General features: G+C 41.9%; 2 protein-coding genes across 2 annotated transcripts in view; one reads left to right on the forward strand and one right to left on the reverse strand.

Annotated features, from left to right (window-relative positions):
• Window positions 1-1,613: 1,613 nt before the first annotated feature.
• Window positions 1,614-15,288, forward strand: rtkn2 (rhotekin 2). The gene is made up of 12 exons (XM_030070544.1): window positions 1,614-1,748; window positions 3,422-3,621; window positions 4,054-4,106; window positions 4,247-4,300; window positions 4,412-4,529; window positions 5,239-5,439; window positions 6,029-6,123; window positions 6,715-6,821; window positions 7,525-7,656; window positions 8,383-8,551; window positions 12,086-12,193; window positions 12,688-15,288. Exons 1-12 carry the CDS (start codon window positions 1,614-1,616, stop codon window positions 13,368-13,370), a joined length of 2,055 nt encoding a protein of 684 aa, XP_029926404.1. The 3' UTR covers window positions 13,371-15,288.
• A 1,102-nt stretch (window positions 15,289-16,390) lies between these two features.
• LOC115372549 (AT-rich interactive domain-containing protein 5B-like) overlaps window positions 16,391-20,243 on the reverse strand; it is a 66,297-nt gene continuing 62,444 nt past the window's right edge. Inside the window, exon 10 of the mRNA XM_030070543.1 lies at window positions 16,391-20,127. Coding sequence (XP_029926403.1) covers window positions 18,097-20,127 — 2,031 coding nt within the window. The 3' untranslated portion in view covers window positions 16,391-18,096. The remainder of the gene's footprint in view (window positions 20,128-20,243) is intronic.

Raw genomic sequence — 20,243 nt, forward strand, 5'->3', positions numbered from 1 at the left:
TATAGATGGCAAAGCAGCTCACAGCTATAGGCTACAGTGCTCACTACTGGCTGCCTCAGAGAACATGCACTTTCTGTCAGTGTTACCTAAAATACTCCATCTTAATTTTGAAGGCAACATCCTGTTTCCTGTGTGTGGTTTTGTCTCTGGCTGGCTTGACATTATTCATCCTCAGCGCCTGCGTCTACACTTCCAACTCAACCAGAAGCCCGGTCGTCCTGCACCGGGTGGGCGGGTTTCCTGGACTCCTTCGCTGGTTACGTCTCCGGGTCTCCTCATTATCAGAGGAGCGGCGCAGCATTTAGAAGAAACCAAGCCTATTTAATGTATTTGTAGTTAATGTAACCTATTAACTACAAATGAAGGTGCGGTAGAAAGGTGACCCATGAAGATGTCCGGAAACCAAACAAGCGCAGAGTACCTCAATGTTGTGAAAAGGGCAATTAACATTTAATAGCATCACCATGGCTGGGCGGTTTCAGTTTAATCTGGACGCTGAGGTGTTTATTGTCATGAGGTTACTCTGAATGAATGTAAATGAGAGCTTACACACTGTTATTTTGAATGTAATGGCACATTAACCTGAAATCACAGGAGCAAAACCAACCCATCCTCCACAAAGCAAGGCCTCCCCGCGGTTTGTGGAGCATTTTGTCCATTAGTGTACCCGTTGGCAACATAGTCTGCATCCATATGGATCAGGGAAAACCAACCAGCTCTATAAAAAAGCCAGAGTTAAATAGCATTTCGCGTGTCGCCCATGTTTATTTCACCTGTTGCCCAATCTGAAAGTAGCTATTGTTTAAAATCATAGTTCCACCCCTAAGATTCAAAAACATCAGATATTATTTTCTTTTTTCCCTTTTTTCCAAGTCTACAACATTTTCAAATTTCAAAATGGTACAGTCCTGTTTTTGTCTGGCAGGATGACGCTCCCTGTCAGTGTAGAGGCGCTCGGTTTAGTTCTGCCTCCTTACCGGAAAGGCGGAGCATTAGCTGATTTATTTAAAAAAAAAAAAAAAAAAGAAAAGAAAAGAAAAGAAAAAGAAAAAACAAAATATATAACTCATTAACTTACATGCGCAAGCTCTATGTTTTCCATTTTGATTCTATTTGCAAAACGGGGTTAACCTTTAGTGGTATTAAATCTTATTTTCACAAGGTTGTTTGTTGGGGGTGCAAAATATTTTTCCCGACGTTTTAAATGTATACTGCAATTGTCATGATGAGGAAAATGTTCTTGTTTATGAATATATATTTATGTATAATAAACGTGTAGACTAGATATAAAAGAAGATTAATATGTGCCATTTACTTCAATTGTTTAGAGGCAGGAGTAACTGTGAAAGCTGACTTTCACATGTATAGTCTCACACCCCCAGTTTAATATTCTGTATTCATTTACAAATGTTTTCTGACTGATAATTAATTGATTGTTGATTTTCACTTTATGTTTAGTTTTGGTCATAGTTTTGGCTTCAGCCAGTGATACTCCGGCGCCTGAGCCAGAAGCCCCGTCTCCGGCACATGAGGAGCTTCAAATCGAGCAGGAGCGGCGCTGCAGCAGGAGTGTGCGGCTCCCAGGCTCCACCGCTGGCCAACTGTCCGACAACATGGACGAGCCGCGGGATGTTCAAATTTTCCGGCGAAACGGGAGCTCCAGGTCGTCGATATCATCCGGCTCTGCCCTGGCCATGGAGATCAAAAGGAAGAAAATACGACAGAGTACCTTATTTCAGCAAACCGAGGTAGAGCCGAGGGCGTTTACACTGATTTTGTTTTGTTTTGCTGTCAGCTCTGACGCTCTGACAGTTGCGCTGCTCGGGACAAAGTGCAATCACAATATTGTGCCATTCATCTTTCGTTTCTGCGATAATTCTTGAAATAACAAGTGCATCGTTAGCTGCTATTGAAATCTCTAACAATTAAAACCATAATGTAAGCTATGCTCTGATAATTAGTCAATAATTTGATTTCTCTCTGAGATAATGCTTGTAACCCAGTAATCTGATACCGGGGGTGTTGCTCCTCTATTCATTTCCCGAAACCAGAGCTTGTGTTTTCCCTGCACTGTTGAATGCTGCTCTGCATGTCCAAATACTGTTTGTTCTTTGCTCTAACATCGCTCAAACTAATGTCCTTACAGGCCAAAAGCATGAAAAGATGCCCAAGTCTGCTGAATGACACGCTTCAGATAGTAGAGGATATGAATTTGTTGTACATACGACAGATTTCTAAGAAACTCCAGGTAGACAGAGTGTGTATAGTTCAGTGTGGAGAATGATGATGTTTGTATACCCAAAACAAATGCATGCACATGTCTCTTACCTGCATTTGAATTTATAATTCACTGAGAGATTCTTAATCCAACACTTTGACATTTTGCATTTAGCCTCGTGTTTGATTCAGTCTGGTTAAATAATTTATCCACAGGAATCACTATAACTACCACTATTACTACTACTGCTAATCATAATAATAATAATAAAACTTTTTTGTATAGCACTTCAAAGACGACATTGCCCACAGTGCTTTAGAGTGCAAATTTATGCAGGAAAGCACAAATTAAACTCAAGTAAAATAGCAAACATATGACCTGTCCTTCTTCCACATATCAGACATCATCATATTCCCTTTAGGCCACAAATGCTTTAGATTTAGATTCTGCAGTTTTGTCCATACATTTCACACTGCATCGCTGCCATCCAAACTGCATGTGAGCTATTTAGGATCATGCATGCACACTCATACTGCCATCGTGCTCTGTGTCCAGTCTTTCACTTCACTCTCCTCCTGCAAGAATCATCACACACATCACCTCCACAAAAAGTTGCTCTGGATGACTGAAATTGGTTTCAGTGCTCCAAGTCTAAATTTAAAGGTGCTATATGTTTATAAACATCAGCGTATCACTGCCAAGTCCACCCTCCTCATTTTCTGCATCATCTGCACATTTTTTTTTTTTTTTTTTTTGTCTTTAAAGTTACTGAGGTGGATGGACATGTTGGAAGTGATTGTTTCATAAGCAAGACAGCAGATTCTTCCCGCTTAATCTGACTTGTTGAGGTGCTGTTAATCTCGTGATGGTCTCTCTTGCTTACTAAAATTAAGCCTATAATAATATCTCAAAAGTTATATGGTTATGACTTGATGTTAGAATGCAACATGTAAATGAATAGCTGCAGCCAAGACAAACATTCAAGAGCAACTTGAACTTGAACAACCCCAACATGTGCATATTCTCCCATATTTGTGTCAGTCCACTTGCGCTATTTTGTTTCATGTTGAAAACGCATTTCAAAGCACCATAGCCAGCCATCTGTCTGTCTCTGTTTAGCATACCGGCCTTTTTTGTCCAGCTTTTCAAGAGTGCTAAATTTGGTCATTTTGAATTCTCTCCTGTGTCTGTCTCGCCCAAAAGGACACCAACATCCAGGAGAAGCTGGACTTTGAGATGCGGATGCGCGAGGGGGCGTACAAGCTGCTGCTGGCCTGCACCAAGAGAGAACAGGTGCTCAACGCCTCCAAGAACCTGCTGACCTGCAACACCAGAATCAAGGCTTACCTCACCCAGCTGCAGAAGAAGAAGGAGGAGCAGGACATCATCGGAGCAGCGAGGAGGTGAGGGATAGGATCCATATGGTGTTCTCCACGCCTGGAAAGTTTTGAAATAGCACAAAATGTCTGAACACATATCAAGGACAATAAACCTTGTTTAACCCCAGTACATATATGACCACACTTTATGAAGGCCATATATTGTTTCACTTTCATGTTGATATTTCATTGTTGTGACCGTTATTTTGCAATAGTGATACAGCCTTGCTGATATGGCTTAGTGCTATCAGCATTTTTTGTTTTTACTAATATAATAATAAAATCCTGTTAGGAAATTAAGTTTGCAAAAAAAAAAAAAAAAAAAAATGTATTTTGAAAAGAAGGCTGAGGACATTGAGGACAGGAACATGACTTTCTGAAGTGTGTGTGTTTTTTTTTTTTTTTTTTTTTGGTAATAAAGTAAATATACTGACTGAGACATTATTGCTATATTAGACTTTCAGGTACAGAGGACCGTTTACCCTGTAATGGGAAGGTTGCAATTTCTGGTAAGCTTGTTCCCACTTTGTCCAAAAAATATCATTCACCACTGACGTATTTCTTCCATAAACTTATGACACCAAATCTGACAGATTTATATATAGCACAAAGATAAAAGCCTTTCTCCTCCTCTCTCCTGGCGACGTAGGGCTGCGAATTCCTTTGATGTGGAAGGACTCAGACCACTTCAACAACAGAGGGAGTGAGTCTACTTTTTGTTTCTAACTGTGTTTCACCTCACTTAATATTATAATCTGGATGTTGGTTATATTGCCTTCTTTGCACTAACGAGTCCACCCCTGTTGTAAGTCAGGCTCTCGCCGGGTGGCGGTCTTCTGTCTGATGCAGATCGGCTCCGAGGTGTTTGATACTGAGATGGTGGTGGTGGACAGATCAGTCACTGACATTTGCTTTGAGGGAATCACCATATTGTAAGTACTAGTTTTATGTATATTATTTAGCCTCAACAGTTCAGTAGTAAATATTATCAAAATCTCAAGTGCAATATCCAAATTTCAGGAGCTGCATTTTTTTTTTGGATATGTGTGACAAAATGCCAGTATAAATGACAAGTATTATGGTGTAAGTATTGTGGTTCTACAAATAATGTGAATGTAAAGCATGTTTGTTTTGATGTAGACTCTGGCAAAAATCTCATTATCATCATCATTCATTCACACTTGCATATCAGTCAAAATAATTGCAATTTGAGTTGTAAATATTTTTTCATTCATTATTTCCTATTCTTATTCTAATTATTTGTATTTATTTATTTATTTATTTTTTTTAAATCATATTTTATAGTCCTATATACCACATTAATTGTGCCATTCAGCTCCAGGCAGCAGGATGTGGAGAAGTGGAGGAAGTGTCTGTAGTTTTGTTGGGAAGATTTCTTTGTGCTTTATTTACACTGTGTAGCATAATTTAGTGTTTGAATGAAGATTTTGTCTTCCACCACTGACTCATCCATTTCTGCTGTGGGTTCCTGGCCATAATTGCTCTACAATGAAAGGTTAATGTATGCTTCATGAATATTTTGTATTTCCTTTTAGCCCTCTGTGCCTTGACAAAGCAAAGGTTAATAGATAATTTAGTATTACCAGTCTCAATTTAAATTTCTGCTGCCCGCACCACCAGCAATGAGGCAGTGCCCCAGTTTGAGCTGAGGGTGGAGCTGTGGAGCTGTGCTGTGGAGGAAGAGCTCACCCTCTCCAATACACCGAAGAAACTGGCCAAGAAGCTCCGAAACTCTTTTGGCAAAGCTGGCGGGAAGAAGCTCTGCCCTCTGCTGGACACTCCAGACCCCGACACCTTCCTGCAGTGCAACCCAATACCCTGGTATGCTGTGTGTTATCCTGTAAAAGCTTTTACAGACTCTTGGCTGCCTATTTGATATTTTCACAGTTGGGAACTAACTTGATTATGACTTATTACTGGAACAACAAGTGTAGTTGGAGGATCACACAACACATTCGAAAACAATTTATTCTGGGAGAAACCTGGGTTCAACCAGTATGGCTTTTTGAAGGCCAATGTTAATATTTTTAGGCTGAAGCTGCTGTTAGCTGATATTTCACACGGATATTTAATATCTGGAAAAAACACAAGTATTCAGGTTTCATGTGGCTGATTCTCCCCACATATTTAGTGGTAGGATAAACTCAGATACAGACTGCCTTTGAATAAAGAATTAATTTATAAACAACACAACTGAACCATTAAATGAACAACTAAAATGTGCGCTCCAAATATGTGTGTGACATTATCATACAATATGGGAAAAAATGTTTTGTATGACTTTGAAGCTACTTCAGGGGAGGCGTAAGTAAAAGGCCAATATAAGCAAATATATTGGTATAACACAGTACATTGCCACACCTTATGATTTGTGTGGGTGCATGTGTGTGTCTGTGACTATTTGTCCCAGTGGAGCCAAGTACAGCCTGCTGGCCTCCACTAAACTGTGTCTGCCCCAGGCTGAAGGCAGCTTCCAGTCTCACTCCCTCATTGTCCTCCAAGACGGTAAGAAACACAAAAGCACAGAAAAGTAATATCTGCCGACGTGAAAGGATTATGCTTAGCTCCTAATTTGATTCAGTGCTGGTTCAACAATACAATATTTCACAGCAATGGAACTGAAACTTAGAATTAAACAAAAAAAATACCTTTGACAGAAATTTAGTCCAAACTGCTTTTTATTCCTTTGGCTGAGCGATTAAATGGATGCGGGGGAGGGCGCTCAGCAAGTTTCTGTTATCCAGCTCAAATTTGTCAGATCAAATTTTGGCTTTAGTTTGTGTCACAATACTTAAAATGAAATTCTGTATAACACTTGGTAATGTTATTTGCATCACATTATGTGGATCAAACACTCCCACTGAAGCAGGGACTTAGATCTGTTTATCTCATGCCAGTGAATGTTGTGTAATACACCTTTTATACCTGAAAAAGACATTTCAGTGATAAATCTGACTTTTTTCACATAACATTGCAAGTGATTTCTAGTCAGTGCCTGTATTTTTACATCAATATATGCTGGTTTGTCATGATTAATCCAGGCAGATCTTACAGTTTGGTTTACGATGTTGCCTCTGTTTCTTGTCTCTTTCACAGCTGACTGGTCGTCGTGGCTGCCACTTTACGGCAACCTCTGCTGCCGACTGGTGGCCCAGCCCGCCTGCATGACACAGAGCATGATGACCGGCTACCTGAGCCAGAGGGTACAGTCACTGCTGTGTTATTAGCATCAGCAAGCCCCAGAGCCGGTTCCCCAACTGGCTAATTCACAACTAATCCACCACGGATGTACAAAAATAATACGTTGTTAAAATTACACTCTTATGGTTCAACAGGGCCATATAAAACAAATGTATGGAAGACATTAATCATCTATGCAATTAAAACTAGTTCACCTAAAAATGACACTGAATACAAATTAAGATTTCAAAAGTATTCTCTATAGTTGCAGATCATTGAAAAAAAATCTGAAAAAGTGTAAAGTTATCTAGGTTTAAGACATTAAAAAGCATTAAGTTGTCCTGAATACAGTTGCTAGAGGTCTCATTTGGACTGTACAATGACATGTTGCTTTGCACTGCATGTCAACTCTAATAGAGTGGACTAATATTACGAGAGAACAGGGTTTAGTGCTACAACGTGCATTACATGTTTTTTTTTTTTTTATTATTTATTTATTTTTTTATTGTATCTGCTTTACCAAACAGTTTGATTTGACGTCCAATTATGTGACAGTAATTTCCTGTTCTGTCGAATCACAAATAGGCTGGTTTTGCCTGCCCGCTTTGTTCCTGTGTTATTTTATTTTCCTTTGGTCTCAGTTTCAGTTCCAGACAAGATTAAAAAGCCTGAATTTTCTTTTCAAATTGAATCGTGTTTAGTCACTGTTTCCTCTGGTGTTTGCAGCAAAGTGTGCAGGGAGTGTACCGTTGCTGCACGCTGTACTGCGTGCTGAGCGCCGGCACTTTGTCCTGCTACTTCACCCCAGAAGAAATTGACGCAAAAGTGGAGCCTTCCATGAATATACCCATCAACAAGGTGAGAGGAAACAGTAAACCTTTTGTTACAGCTCTAAACATTTAAAAAAAAAAAAAAAGAGGATTCAAAACGTTATATCGCACACTCTCCTTCACACTTCACATTCAGATTATTCTGCTGAGACTGTAGATGAAAAATAACTCACTTTAAAATGTCTCATTACATCACTAACTTAACAAAACACACCACATGCAGTTACTGAAAGATAAATACTTCAGTTTCTCACCTGAGAGAGTGACAAAATTTTCATTTAGGTATTTTTTATGGTTTTCTTTCATGTTTTTTCTGCCTTTCTTTTTGATTGTGTTTTTTTTTCTTAAAATGACCCAACAGAAAGAAAACCATTAAAAATAACATTTGAATTTTTAAAAAGTAACTCATTGGGCTACACAAATTGAAGAACTAAGTTGTTATGACACGAATTTCCACAAAGAGTAATCTGAGCCCTCATTACCCCAAACACTGATAGTAATAATAACGATACAAAACAAGCTGAATCTCATTATTCATCAGAGATATTGTGAATGCTTGATGGTGTAGAGCACGGTGCGTTCACTAACATGAAGGGAAAACAAACATTAATTCTTATAAGACATTTTTCTGCTGAATGCATGTTTCACTACGTCAGTAATGTGCCTGTAGGTCTAGATGTGATGCAGAGCTTTGGCTGGAACACTGCAGAACTCTCTCTCAGTTTGTGTCAAGTTCTATGTTTTTTGCCTGCAGGACACACGAATCCGTGTGATGGAGAAGGACCCGGCAGGCCAGAGGTGCAGCAGTCTGTCCATCATCAACCCTTCATCAGAAGGAGCTCAGACCATCGTCTTCACCACAGGCACCAGGGAGGAGCTGGAGGACTGGGTGGATGCCTTCCACCAGCACTTCTATGACCAGAGTGAGTAAACACACAGCACAAGGATGTGTAAGTATGTAAAGAGAGGATGCATATGTGCACAGAGCAGGTTACAGTATGTAACTGTAAAGATAAGGCGTTTAAGTTTATATATGACAGTGTTTTTCCACAGGAAAAGGCTGCACTTCTTTTTAGATACACTCCTCTGAGCAGGAAGAGATCTTAGAACCTTAGTTTTTACCTTTTATTCATTTTTTCCCTTTATTGTGTAAAGGTTGGCCATGGGGCCAAAACAGGATGTGGCAGCGGGCGTGATTAGCTTATCTTATAGATATGCCAGTTCCAACGTGGAACTGGCATATCTTGACAGTTGCATAGTGGTGTGTCATATCCTGGTTTGACAAGCCACAACAAAGGAGGGGAGGCAGACAATAAATGCAAGAGAAACAACTATATTTATTAATGAATATAAAAAAGAAAGAAACATTATGGGATGTGGGATTTGGAAAAGTCCCCCTGCCCCACCCATCCCCTACCTATCTGAAAGACAAGCAGGCAAAGACAGACTGACAGGGAAGGGAAGGGCAGGGCAAGGGTCCCAGAGGGATCACCACAGTACAAAACTTAACATAACATGTACCACAAAATGAATAGCCAACAACACTTAACCATACCCAACACAAGGAAATCTCTAGATTACTGACACTGCCCTGCCATCTTCCTCACATCTCAGCAACTGGAGCCTGGATACAAATTAAGAGAGAGAGCAAAACAAAAGTTGTAACATGAAAAAAGGCGCGAGACAAAGCATCTGCCACAATATTATATTACTTTTCCGAATTATACGCCTGGAGCAGCAATGACCAGTAAAATGACTTCAGGAAAGTCAGGGGCTTGTAGACCACCACTGGCCTAGCCCTTGTGCCAGTGTAAACCTCCAAATACTGTAAGGCCCAAATCAGAGCCAAAGCCATCTCACCCTTCTCAATCACTGAATAGTTCAGCTGATAAAAATTAAAATTCCTTGAGAAGTTTCAAACAGGTCTACTGATGCAGTCCTTGCCTTCCTGCAACAAAACTGTGCCAGCACCAACATGACTGGCATCCAGCTGGAGATCAAAAGGATCATCCAGACGTGCTGCAGCCAGGCCACGGGTCGAACACAACAAGATTTTGATATTCTCAAATGCACTTTAAAACCTGGGGGACTACTCAAATTTACCCTCACTTTTAAGCAGGTCAGTTAACACCGCAACTATGGTGGAAAATTTCTTACAAAAGCTATGGTAATAGCCCACAAAGCCAAGAAACCGCATCAAATCTTTCTTAGTGGTGGGGAGAGCTTTGGCAGACTCGCACTTGGACAGGTTTGAGATGCGCCTCGGCCAGGCAATCAAACAGGGCTCTAAAGCTTGTTTTACGCTTGCCTTTAGTTCTTGATCGCTGATGTTCCAGAACCTGACGTTTACCACATGAACTTGTGCTGAGAGCATCTGTTTTACTGAAAAGAGAGCACGTTTCTGCAGTTTATGATAAAGTAAGCCAACTGTGAGCATCTGTAAAATGACACCTGATGAACTTCTGAGCGCTTTGAAATCCTGTCCTGCGTTGGGGAAGGATTCCTCTCAATTTCTCCACCTAGTGAGCTCCTTGGCTGACTGCACTACAGGAAATGTAAGCTCTGGGTATGACTCTGAGGATGATTCAGATCAGATGGTCCAAGTCCCTCTGGCCAATGATGAGCAAGCCAAACATCAAGTAACTGACTGTCTGAGCAAGCTTGTAGTAAATACCTCTGGTGTCAGTGATGCAGACCTCCCTGCTGTTGCCCTGAGAATGACACTGGTGAGAGCTGTTGCAGCAGCACAGCATTCCTGAGCTGCAGCCGGTCCTTACCAGTGCAGGGTGCCTTGTCTCGACACGTAACCACCAACTAGCTAAGAGTGAGCAGTGGCTGGCCTACTGACGCAACCTCTGAGGCTGCTCTCTCAACTCTGGCCATGGCAGCAATGGTGGGGCATTGCATATGGAGGCAGGCTTTCTCCTCACTTGCCCTGCTGATCTGGAGGCCAGTGGCAATGTGCAGTTTGATACTGGCCAGGGCACCGGTGGGTGGTGACCGCCGACTCTGCCAGGCCCCCATTCCAGCAGCAACACCAGCCTCCCAGCAGCTCCCTGCAATATGGATGAGCGCCAGGTTCTCTTGTTTACCCTCTGCCTCACCTCTGAGACTCAGCCACCCTGTTCCTGCTCCCAGTCCATCCTAAGGCAACCAAGAGCATCCAGGAATTGTGCATGAGGTCTGTGGAAGAGATGATGCCACCCAAATAGCGGAGGACCATGAGATCAGGTCTTCAGTCACGCTCCATCCCTTGGCTTCAACACTTCGATTAATTTACCATTCAGAAACGAAGCAACCAGCCAGCTGGAGGAGCAGGCATTACCACAGCTTTCAAAATTGCACTAAAAATATTCACTGTGCTCACATAAATATACAAAACAAATACAAACATGTGTACACTAATAATTTTAATCAGATCAATCAGACAAAAGGAAAGTATGAGTTTGGTAATTAACGGGACAAACCTCCCATATCCCCAGATAAAGGTTTCTTTAGATGTAACTATGTGGTTCTGTCATTTATTAATTTTAGTTTTATTTAAAGTGACCACATATCAAAACAGCCTCTGGAAAAAAACTATAATTGAATATCTTATAGTTCACATTAATAGTTTTGGGAGAATTTAAGCTTGCTTTGACCACATTATGGTTTGTTTCCATGTATATTTCCATGTGCAAATCTATACTATTATTTTAAGAGCATACAATATGTTGGGGCGATTGGCTTATAATATTTACCTAGACTTCTACCTGTTGGCTCGTTGTGATTATAAGCAAACTCCTAGATTGTGTTTCCTGTTTTGAAATCACTTTCCAGAGAGCCATGCAGTGATATTTTCGATGCTGTGGAGCATAATTGTATGTCTGGAAATTGGATTCATCCAGAGTCTTGATGATGTTTGGTATTCTAAGGAAGAATATATTGGATGATGATTGTTATCATTAAAGGCCATTATGAGCTATGAATAATACAAATGTTATTTTGATCCTCCTAAAGCTGGAATGATCCCCATATTACACTCCACATACCAATGTCTCTTTCCATTTCCTTGTCTGTCTTTATCCGTGCTTTTTGTTTTTGGAACAGATTGCACCAATTCATTATCTGGTTTGTAGAACTTCACAGAGACTGACTGAACAGAAACTGTGGAATAAGTATGTAATTTCATCAGTGAGTCAGATGACAATGGGAACCATGTAGACTCAACAATCCAATTTTATTGTTATTCCACATTTTTTTGTCTGATGACTCTAAATGGTCCTCACCCTCGGCAGTTTTGTTTATAGTGTACCTTTTTAAGTAGTGGAAGTATTGGCCATTCCTATGCTGAAACAAGATCAGTCTTATAGGTATTGAGTTTGCAGTTGTGTTTCTTTGCATTTATTCTTCTCTTTAATGAAATGTGCTATATAGATAAAGTTTTGGTTCAGTTTGGTTTCTTCGTTTATGGCCAGGCCAGTGGCTGCACTGCTGTGACCAGCTGATGAAGATCGAGGTTGCATCACCAAGGAAACCACCCCTCTTCCTCACCAAGCAGGCCGACTCTGTTTACAACGAGCTCAGTGAGTAGCGTGGTTGGAATGAGTGGCCGAAGTGACTTAGCAAGAGCTTGATAAATCAACCACCGTTTGATCTCATACACCTTTAAACAATTTGCATTTACTCTGTATCTATTTCTAGAAGTTGTTATTCCTGAATCCCAGCTTACGTGAAACATGGAAATAACAAATATGATCTATTAACTATGCACAATAGTTCTAGTTTCAGTGTGACGATGCATATAAGTTAAATCCTTTGTTTTCAGATGAGAAATTCACTGTATTTTAATACTAGATCTCACAAATCTATACTGCTTCCATGCTTGAGGTGTAGAGATTTGCCTACTGTAGATAATCCAACAAAACAATGAGCAGTTTTGAAATTGAAATATGATTTAAATTTCATAATCACAGATCTTGCCTATTGCATCTGTTATATTGTTTTATCTTTAAACAGAAGACTACATAATGATTATCTTACTTTATTTGAATGAATATTTATTTTGTTTCACCTACAGGTATAAATTCCCCTGGCAAGTTTGAGAGCATCACAGACATTATTCACAACAAAATTGAGGAGACGGATGGCCGCTTTCTCATTGGTCAGGAAGAGGAGAAGGAGACACCTAATTGGTCCACACTTTTTGATGGATCCCATCCAATTGTAGTGCAGAGGAGTATTCTGTCTCCAAGCAAAAGCTCCACCCCTATCTCTAGCCCCAACTCTGCCAGCAAAAAGCGCCGTGCCCCTCCTCCCCCCTCTGACAAACAGCCTTATGCCCCGCCCACTCGTCCGGCCAGACCTCCCCTCCCTGCCTCGGTCCATCGTCCTCCTCTGTCCCAGCAGGAGAAGGAGAACAGCAGTGCTTGCACTTCACGTCCTGCCACAAGGTCCAAAACTGGCAGGCCATCTTTGGATGCCAAATTCTCTGCCATTATCCAGCAGCTTCAAAGGAACAACGCAGGAGCGGGGGCCCTCAGCCGTAAAAATGCTCCTCTGGGCCACCTTGACGTGCAACCGCAAGGTCAGCAGCAGCACCTTTTCCAGGAACTGGAGTACCAGAACCACCACACCCAGACCCCCGAAGCCAAGGCTGCACACGGGTACTTAAAGCCCAGCCTTGGTCTCGGTCCAGTCCCGGCTCCCAGGAACAAACTGAGGAAGTCCTTCAGAGAGAAGATCAACCCCAAAGCCTGGTAATCTAGACCTTTGGGTGCCAGAGAGTTCTCTAGGTTTAACCTTCTAACCAGTGACCACTAACAAAAAAATCAGACCAACTTTAAGAACTTACTTCAAGGTTCTCATCTGGCTGGTTGTCCCCACTTCTAGAACCTCTTCGCGAGCAGCTAATCCATAGATGATTTGAGAGCTGTATGTTCACTTTGCTCACCACCGTCAACAATCCCACCAGAATGGAAAGGCTTATTTCTCCGCTCTGCCACTGAAACATGGACCAAAGAAAAAGCCTTTGCAAAAGCACTCAAATTGGAATTGATCCACAGGCACAGTCACTCCTTTTGAAACTATTGACTTACTCCACTTACTGTGACAACTTCATGACCACTTTAGTTGATTTTTAAGGGAACAGAATTTTAGAACCAATACTGGGCACTAATGTAACTTGTCCATTTCCCAGAGGTCTTGCTAATGGAGTGACCTTGGGTTTTCAGGAGCTATACACTATTTCCAGCATAATTTAACATTGCAGTCCATAAACGCTGTTAACATGATTGTATAAATGAATCTGGAGTCTTTTGAGTAGCTCAGATAATGAATGTCCTTGTGTGCTTTGGACATATCATCATACTGCCAACCACTAGATAGTCCAACCACTTACTGTCACTTGCTGAGGAGAGGTCTTCATAATTACTCTGAGTGTACAAAATATTAGCTCCAGTTGCTTTCTCTGTGAAATTGCCTGACCAGGTAAACCATGATGAAAGCTAAAATCCCATTTTGTTTAGTTTTTTTTTTTTTTCCCCTTTTAATTCACCCTGTAAATCCTGTCCAGTTATTTGGGGCGATGGGGGGTTGATGTAGATGGGTGGAAGGCTGATTAAACAAGCATTTTGTATAAGCCTTAAAGGAATCGAGAAATGTATTGTACAAAACGAGAAGGAGCTTAATATTGACAACATGTTCCAAATGTTTCATGTGCTCAGAGTTTATTACTATGTTATGTTCGCATGGGCAAATCAGTCACTTTAGTATAGAGACATGCAGCTATAAAAACATTCAGAGTAATGGCAGAATATGCTTAATGGAAGGTTGTAAGCTTGCGCTGCATGATTATGGCTAAAATGATTGTCGTAAATATTTTGCTCGATCTTGGGATGGCATTTACTAAATTGCACTTTCCGCGTCGTACATCAACATCTCAACTATTTTCAGTTACAATGCTCATTCTAAAGGAGATTAAATTGTTTCTGTATGGCTGGTTTATAAATTGTGGTGAAAGATAAAATTTCTCTATGAGATTACACACGATTAATTGTGCAGGCCAAGCTAAAACTGTTGTAGTGTAACCACTATTGGATAGGCTGCTTCTGTGGAAATGTTGTGAAGCTCATCTCCGAATGTAGCACAAGAAAAAATGTGTTCCAGTGAAACCTGCCAGTGAGTTAAAAAAAATTAAATAAATAAATCTAGAGCTGCCTGACAGATAAACAAGGACTGAACACTTTCACTTTGATCAGAGCAAAGCTAATGCACAGTTCTCTGTATTTTGAGCCAATTTTAAATGCATTTACTACATCTCATTTGTTAAAAATATGTGGTATGTTTTTCATTTTAGAGTACCCGTAACAGATTTTGTAGAAATATTTTCAATTGTAGATTTTGTATTTTTAATTAAAACTGAGGTGTAATTCCTTTTTTGTTTAATACTGACATATGTGAATTGTTATTCCTACAGCATATCAATTAATTGTACATACTAATAAGTTGTTGTACATTAATAGTTATTTCTGTACAGTGCCATATACAAAAATACAGTAGTTTTTTTTTGTCCAACGTGCAATTTTCTTCTCCCAGTTGACTTTTATCTAGGAAGCTAACTGTATTTTTTATTTTTTATTTTATTTTATCGCTGATCTGCAATAAAATGCTCTACATTCTGCCTTGGTGAGCCTGTTTTATTTTTGCTGAGCTTAGAGGTATAACTGAATATTTTTCATGGTAAAGGTTTACCAGGGGGTGGCAATAAAAGTCAAAGCATAGCTTTTATTGCAGCCAGACACACACACACACGCACACACACACCCCATAGAGATACACGCACTGGCAGATATTCTACTGCAGCAAATACTGAGAGGCTTCTCTGGCTTTTAGCCCAGAAGTAGCCTGTTGTGAAGATTATGGCAGGGTGGAATCTCATAGCCAGATAATGGTGTTACAATAATAAAACCCCATTCACACTGCATTTCCTTGCAAAAAGAACATTACTTTGACTGGGGATTGAGTTTTTAGCTTAATGTTATAGCTGAATAATTGATTTTTCCTCCTGGACAGCATCAAAAGTGATCAAATTAACACTCAAAGAGATGACACAGTGATATTTAATGTTTCACTGAATATTAGCAATCCATCCTGCACCTCAGCAAAAGAATAACGCGACAAATGAAACGTGTGTAGATAGTAAAATATTTTAATTAAATATACAGGAAGTCGTATCATACAAAATGTCTTCTTTATTTTATTTTTTTTTTCTTGCTCGCCAGCTGGGTGATTGGTAAACAGATGGCTATTGTATCAAAAACACTTTCAGGATGCACATTATGGAAACAACATGGAAAAAAAAGTGAAACGACAACAAATAAAAAGAAAGATAATCCTAATTCTTAAATTGTAGTGTTTGTTTAAATCTAAGATGATCACGGTGACCTTGAAACAGAGCAAACAAGGACACAGCTAGATTGTGTAACCGACTTTTATACTATTTTTTTTTATACTATTTACAGATTATGACACAGTTTATATGATAACAACCACACAGTACTATCTACAGTGCTATTTACACAGAAAATAAGACGAGAGAGAGGTTGGCCATGAAATTGATCCCAAATGAACGTTCTGTACAGGAGGGCTTGGCAGCTTCACTGCAGCCACTTTTACCTACACACAGTAATGTACAGTACTTAATCAGAAATGAATGTCTTTATCTTAAAAGTATCTTGTAAAACTTTACACATAAATGTTTACAGTTTTTTTTTTTACTTAAATTTTTTTTTGAAACACCATACATATTCACTGTGTATTTTGACTCTCCTGGATTGCCATTAACAGTGGTTATAGTGGTTGTAAAAGCCAGAGCAGCTGTTGTCTTCCCACCTCAGGCTACAGAGTATGGTAAGCATACTTTATGGAGCCTGCTACCTTTTGATCACTGCTAGAAAACACATACAACACACCCTCCTGAGGGATGATAGACACCAGACCTGGGTCAACGTCAAGTATGTGTAAATCTTTTCAAGTAGGCCTGCTCTATGATCGCCTGCCTGCCACAGCTGAAATAGGTGAATACTTCTATTTAAGCACACTGACCTTCAGGTCAAAGAAGAGACTGTTTCAAAAGGTAAAAAATTAAAATACTGTTCACTCCCTATCAAGTCTAGTGTCCAATGGCCCAGTGTGCTGTACGGTTTTGTATGAGAATGTGATTCTGACTCTGTGTGCTGCATTACAGACGAGAGTGACAATAATTATGATTTTCCTACCCTGCTACAAAAGATAAACCTTAACAACTGTAGTGCTAACTCTAATACAAGACTGTGAAAGGCACAGATATTTGCAAAGCAATAAAAAAAACCTAACTGACAACATTCCTTTCAAATCATACAGTGAGTCTTTTCAGATTGTAGAATAAAGGAGTCCGTTCACAAAAAAAAGAGCAAGCTCTTCATGTCAAGAACAAAAAAGAAGAAGTGATTTCTTGTGGTGAGCATTCCACAGCATACGGCTGCTTCATTATGCTGGTCAGAAAAGACAAAAACAAGCTGCTACAGGCCACTAATCACAAGAGGGGTTGGGGTCAATTTACTTTCAATTTAGAAAGCAACATTAACACGGCGTTTCATGAACTGTAACATAAAAAACACCCACATTCATTCATGATTTGTCAACAGATTGTACACGGTAGTTACGTGTTGTAACTGAACTGAAATGAATCCTGAATAAAACCTGAATCGAGTTGAAAGTGAGTCTACAGTACATCCGTCAACACAGCACCTCAGTATGTTATGATTAAGCTAGTATTTATGTTATGCAGCACCGCAGTGTGTGTTCACGTCCACTCCAAGGAATCCAGGTGGATTTACTGTAGCAAAAACAGGCAACAGCTTTCAGCGTGGAGACATGTAAACAGATACAACCACCACTGGCTGAGTAACGCGCTAAACAGCTGTTGGACTTTTGCATTGGTGCACGCATCCCTAGTTTAAAGGGTTTCGTTTACATCGTCATGTTACTTGTAGTGTTTTTTTCAGCGATGAAGTTTAGCCCTCAGACGCAGTAAACAATGGCTTTTCTCTGTTGCCCTCCACTTTTCACATGTTCAGAGCAACAACCTGACTTGTGGTGACTGAGAGCGGCAAACTGATTTGTGAGCACATACACGTCAGCATTGTGCAAAATAAGGATACGACAAAACAAAAAAAGAAACAGTAAGTGGTGATAAAAACAGAACAGTGCAAAGTATATAAACAAAACAGATAAACAAACAAAAAAAAAACTAAAGAAATGGAATTTTTTAGTCTGCCTGACTGAAGAGTTCATCAGTTTGTAATCTGCCAGTTTTTGTGATCAGTGTTTTCTTTTCGACTGAGCCACGATCCCACAGCAAGAGAGAGAAAACCAAAGAGAGGCTGAGGAACTGTCTCAGGTAGAGGAAAGAGGAAAAAACAAAGCATGTGTCTCCTCCCTCTCTCTCTTACAGTCTGGTGCTGGGGTGTACCGACGACAGCTGTGGCGGGGGGAGGGTGGAGAGGGGGTACAAGTGGTGAAGCAGGTCCCCGTAAAGTGCCGCCCCGCCCGGGTGCCTGTAGAAGTGGTGCGGGCTGGGGCCTGACGCCATCAGCTGCCTGTGGAGCATCATGGAGTGGAAGGCTAACGGGGGCACGAGGGGAGACACTGCTGTCTGGCTCTTCAGGTACTGCAGACCTGGGTGCTGCTGCAGCCCGTCCTGGGGCCTTGGCGAAACCAGGCTGCCAGGAGGGTACATACCCGGGTAGAGGGGTGCGGCGTGCGGTGGGGGATATGTGGTTGTCGGGTGACCCTCGGGGAGATGGTTGTTGAGGTGAACGGCATGGGCTGGCTCGGCCGGTTTGAGCTCTTCTGGGTCGCTGCGTCGGATGGCGCCAGCGGGGTGCATCGGCGTCACCACTCGGACTTTCCTGTCTGGGACGCCCTCATTCTCGGGGTCTGCTAGGCTCCGCTTACTGGGTCGAATGGGGCTGTTGAGGGATGCATCAGGGGACGTTTTGGGGCTGGGGAACGGCTGAGAGGGTTCCGGCGGGCTCTGTTTGGGGGGCGAGATGGTCATAGGAGGGACTCGGCATGCCTTGGGGTGAGAATCCAAACCCTGATGCATGATGGGGTATTGGAGACTGCAGAAGGAGGGCTTGGAGAAGGAGGACACCCTCTGAGAGAGAGGTTTAGAAATAGTGAAGTCTCTGGGCTCGTCTTCTACCTCTCTACTATCTCCCTGTGTTTGAGTCCTGTCACTGTAGTGAGATCTGTAGGCCAAGCCTTCTCGCTCCAGGCTACCACAGACAAAGCCCTGACCACCTTCACTGTCCCTGATGTAATGCCCTCTCCTCTCTCCACTGGGGAAGCCGGCAAGTCTTTCCTGGCTCAGGCAGTTCTCAGTTTGCCTGTAGAGACTGTGCAGGTGAGGGGAAGAGTAGCAGTCACCTGGGTAGCTCTGGGGCTGGGCAGTGGGACCCTGGAGGAGCTTCTCTCCAGCGTTCTCCACCCCATCCTGAGCATGGGTTCGGGGAAGGTAGGGCTGCCATGGTGGGGTGACTTGGGGCTGGAGGTGGTGGCTCGTCCGGCAGCCATAAGTCTCTGAAAGCTCCCCGAGAGGACTCCTCTCTGATGTACCACTGGTGGCTTGTTGGAGAGGCTTGCTGCTCTGGGCATGCTGGATAACAGTTGGCCTGAAAACAGGCGCTACCTCCGGACTGCTGTCTGTCACACCTCCCTGTCTCTGTCCTGCCACCTCCTCCTCGCCCTTTCTCCTCTCCCTCTCTCTTTCAGCTGCTGATATGGCTGGGAGAGCAGGAGGAACCGGGTCAGGTGGAGGAGGAGGTTGAAGAGAAGGTGAGGTAAAGGAGAAAGGATTGGTCTCACACACTTGAGATAGAAGTTTCTTCTTTGCCAAAGGAGACATGACCACCTGGCCGGCTTTGCAGTAGGCGGCCATCTGGGTAGGGACCTGGGATGACTCCTTCTTAATGACACTATAGTCTTCTTTCTCTGGGAAGGAATCTGTGCCAGAGTCCAGAGGCTGTCTCTCTGCCTGCTTGCACATTGGTAACACCTTCCCTACTCTCCCCCCATGGCTTTCTAAGGAGTCTTTGACCCTGGATGTGGGCTCAGGCAGGGCAACGTGTCCAGCAGGTTTGTTCTGGTCCCAGCGCTGAGGCAGGTAGGAGTTTTTAGGAATGAAGTGCCCCTCTATTTGCTGTTCAGAGGCAAGTTTCTCTTGCAGGGCCTCGCTGATCTGCCTCCATTCAGGCTGGGGACTGGGCCCTCTGTGGAGGGGCAGACTTGCATGAGGGGCCCTGCAGTCTGGCTCTTTAAGGCAGAGTGGAGATGGCTGTTCCACCGCCAAGGACTCCTCTTTCTTCAGGGTAAGATGTAACTCCTCTTCCTCTATTATAATCGGTTTGTCTCTCAAAGAGGCTTCCTGTTTTATGGCTGTGGAAAGCTCACGATTCTCCTCTTTCACGTTGGAGTCCTGCATATGGAAAAAGGATAACCGTTTCAGTTGTTTATCAAAGGATAAGAAATAAGACACCCCATTGCATGTTCATAATATTTGATTCATAAGACAACAGGAATTCAAGACAGAGG

The sequence above is a fragment of the Myripristis murdjan genome, chromosome 15, assembly GCF_902150065.1.
Source record: "Myripristis murdjan chromosome 15, fMyrMur1.1, whole genome shotgun sequence".
Taxonomy (NCBI): Eukaryota; Metazoa; Chordata; class Actinopteri; order Holocentriformes; family Holocentridae; genus Myripristis; species Myripristis murdjan.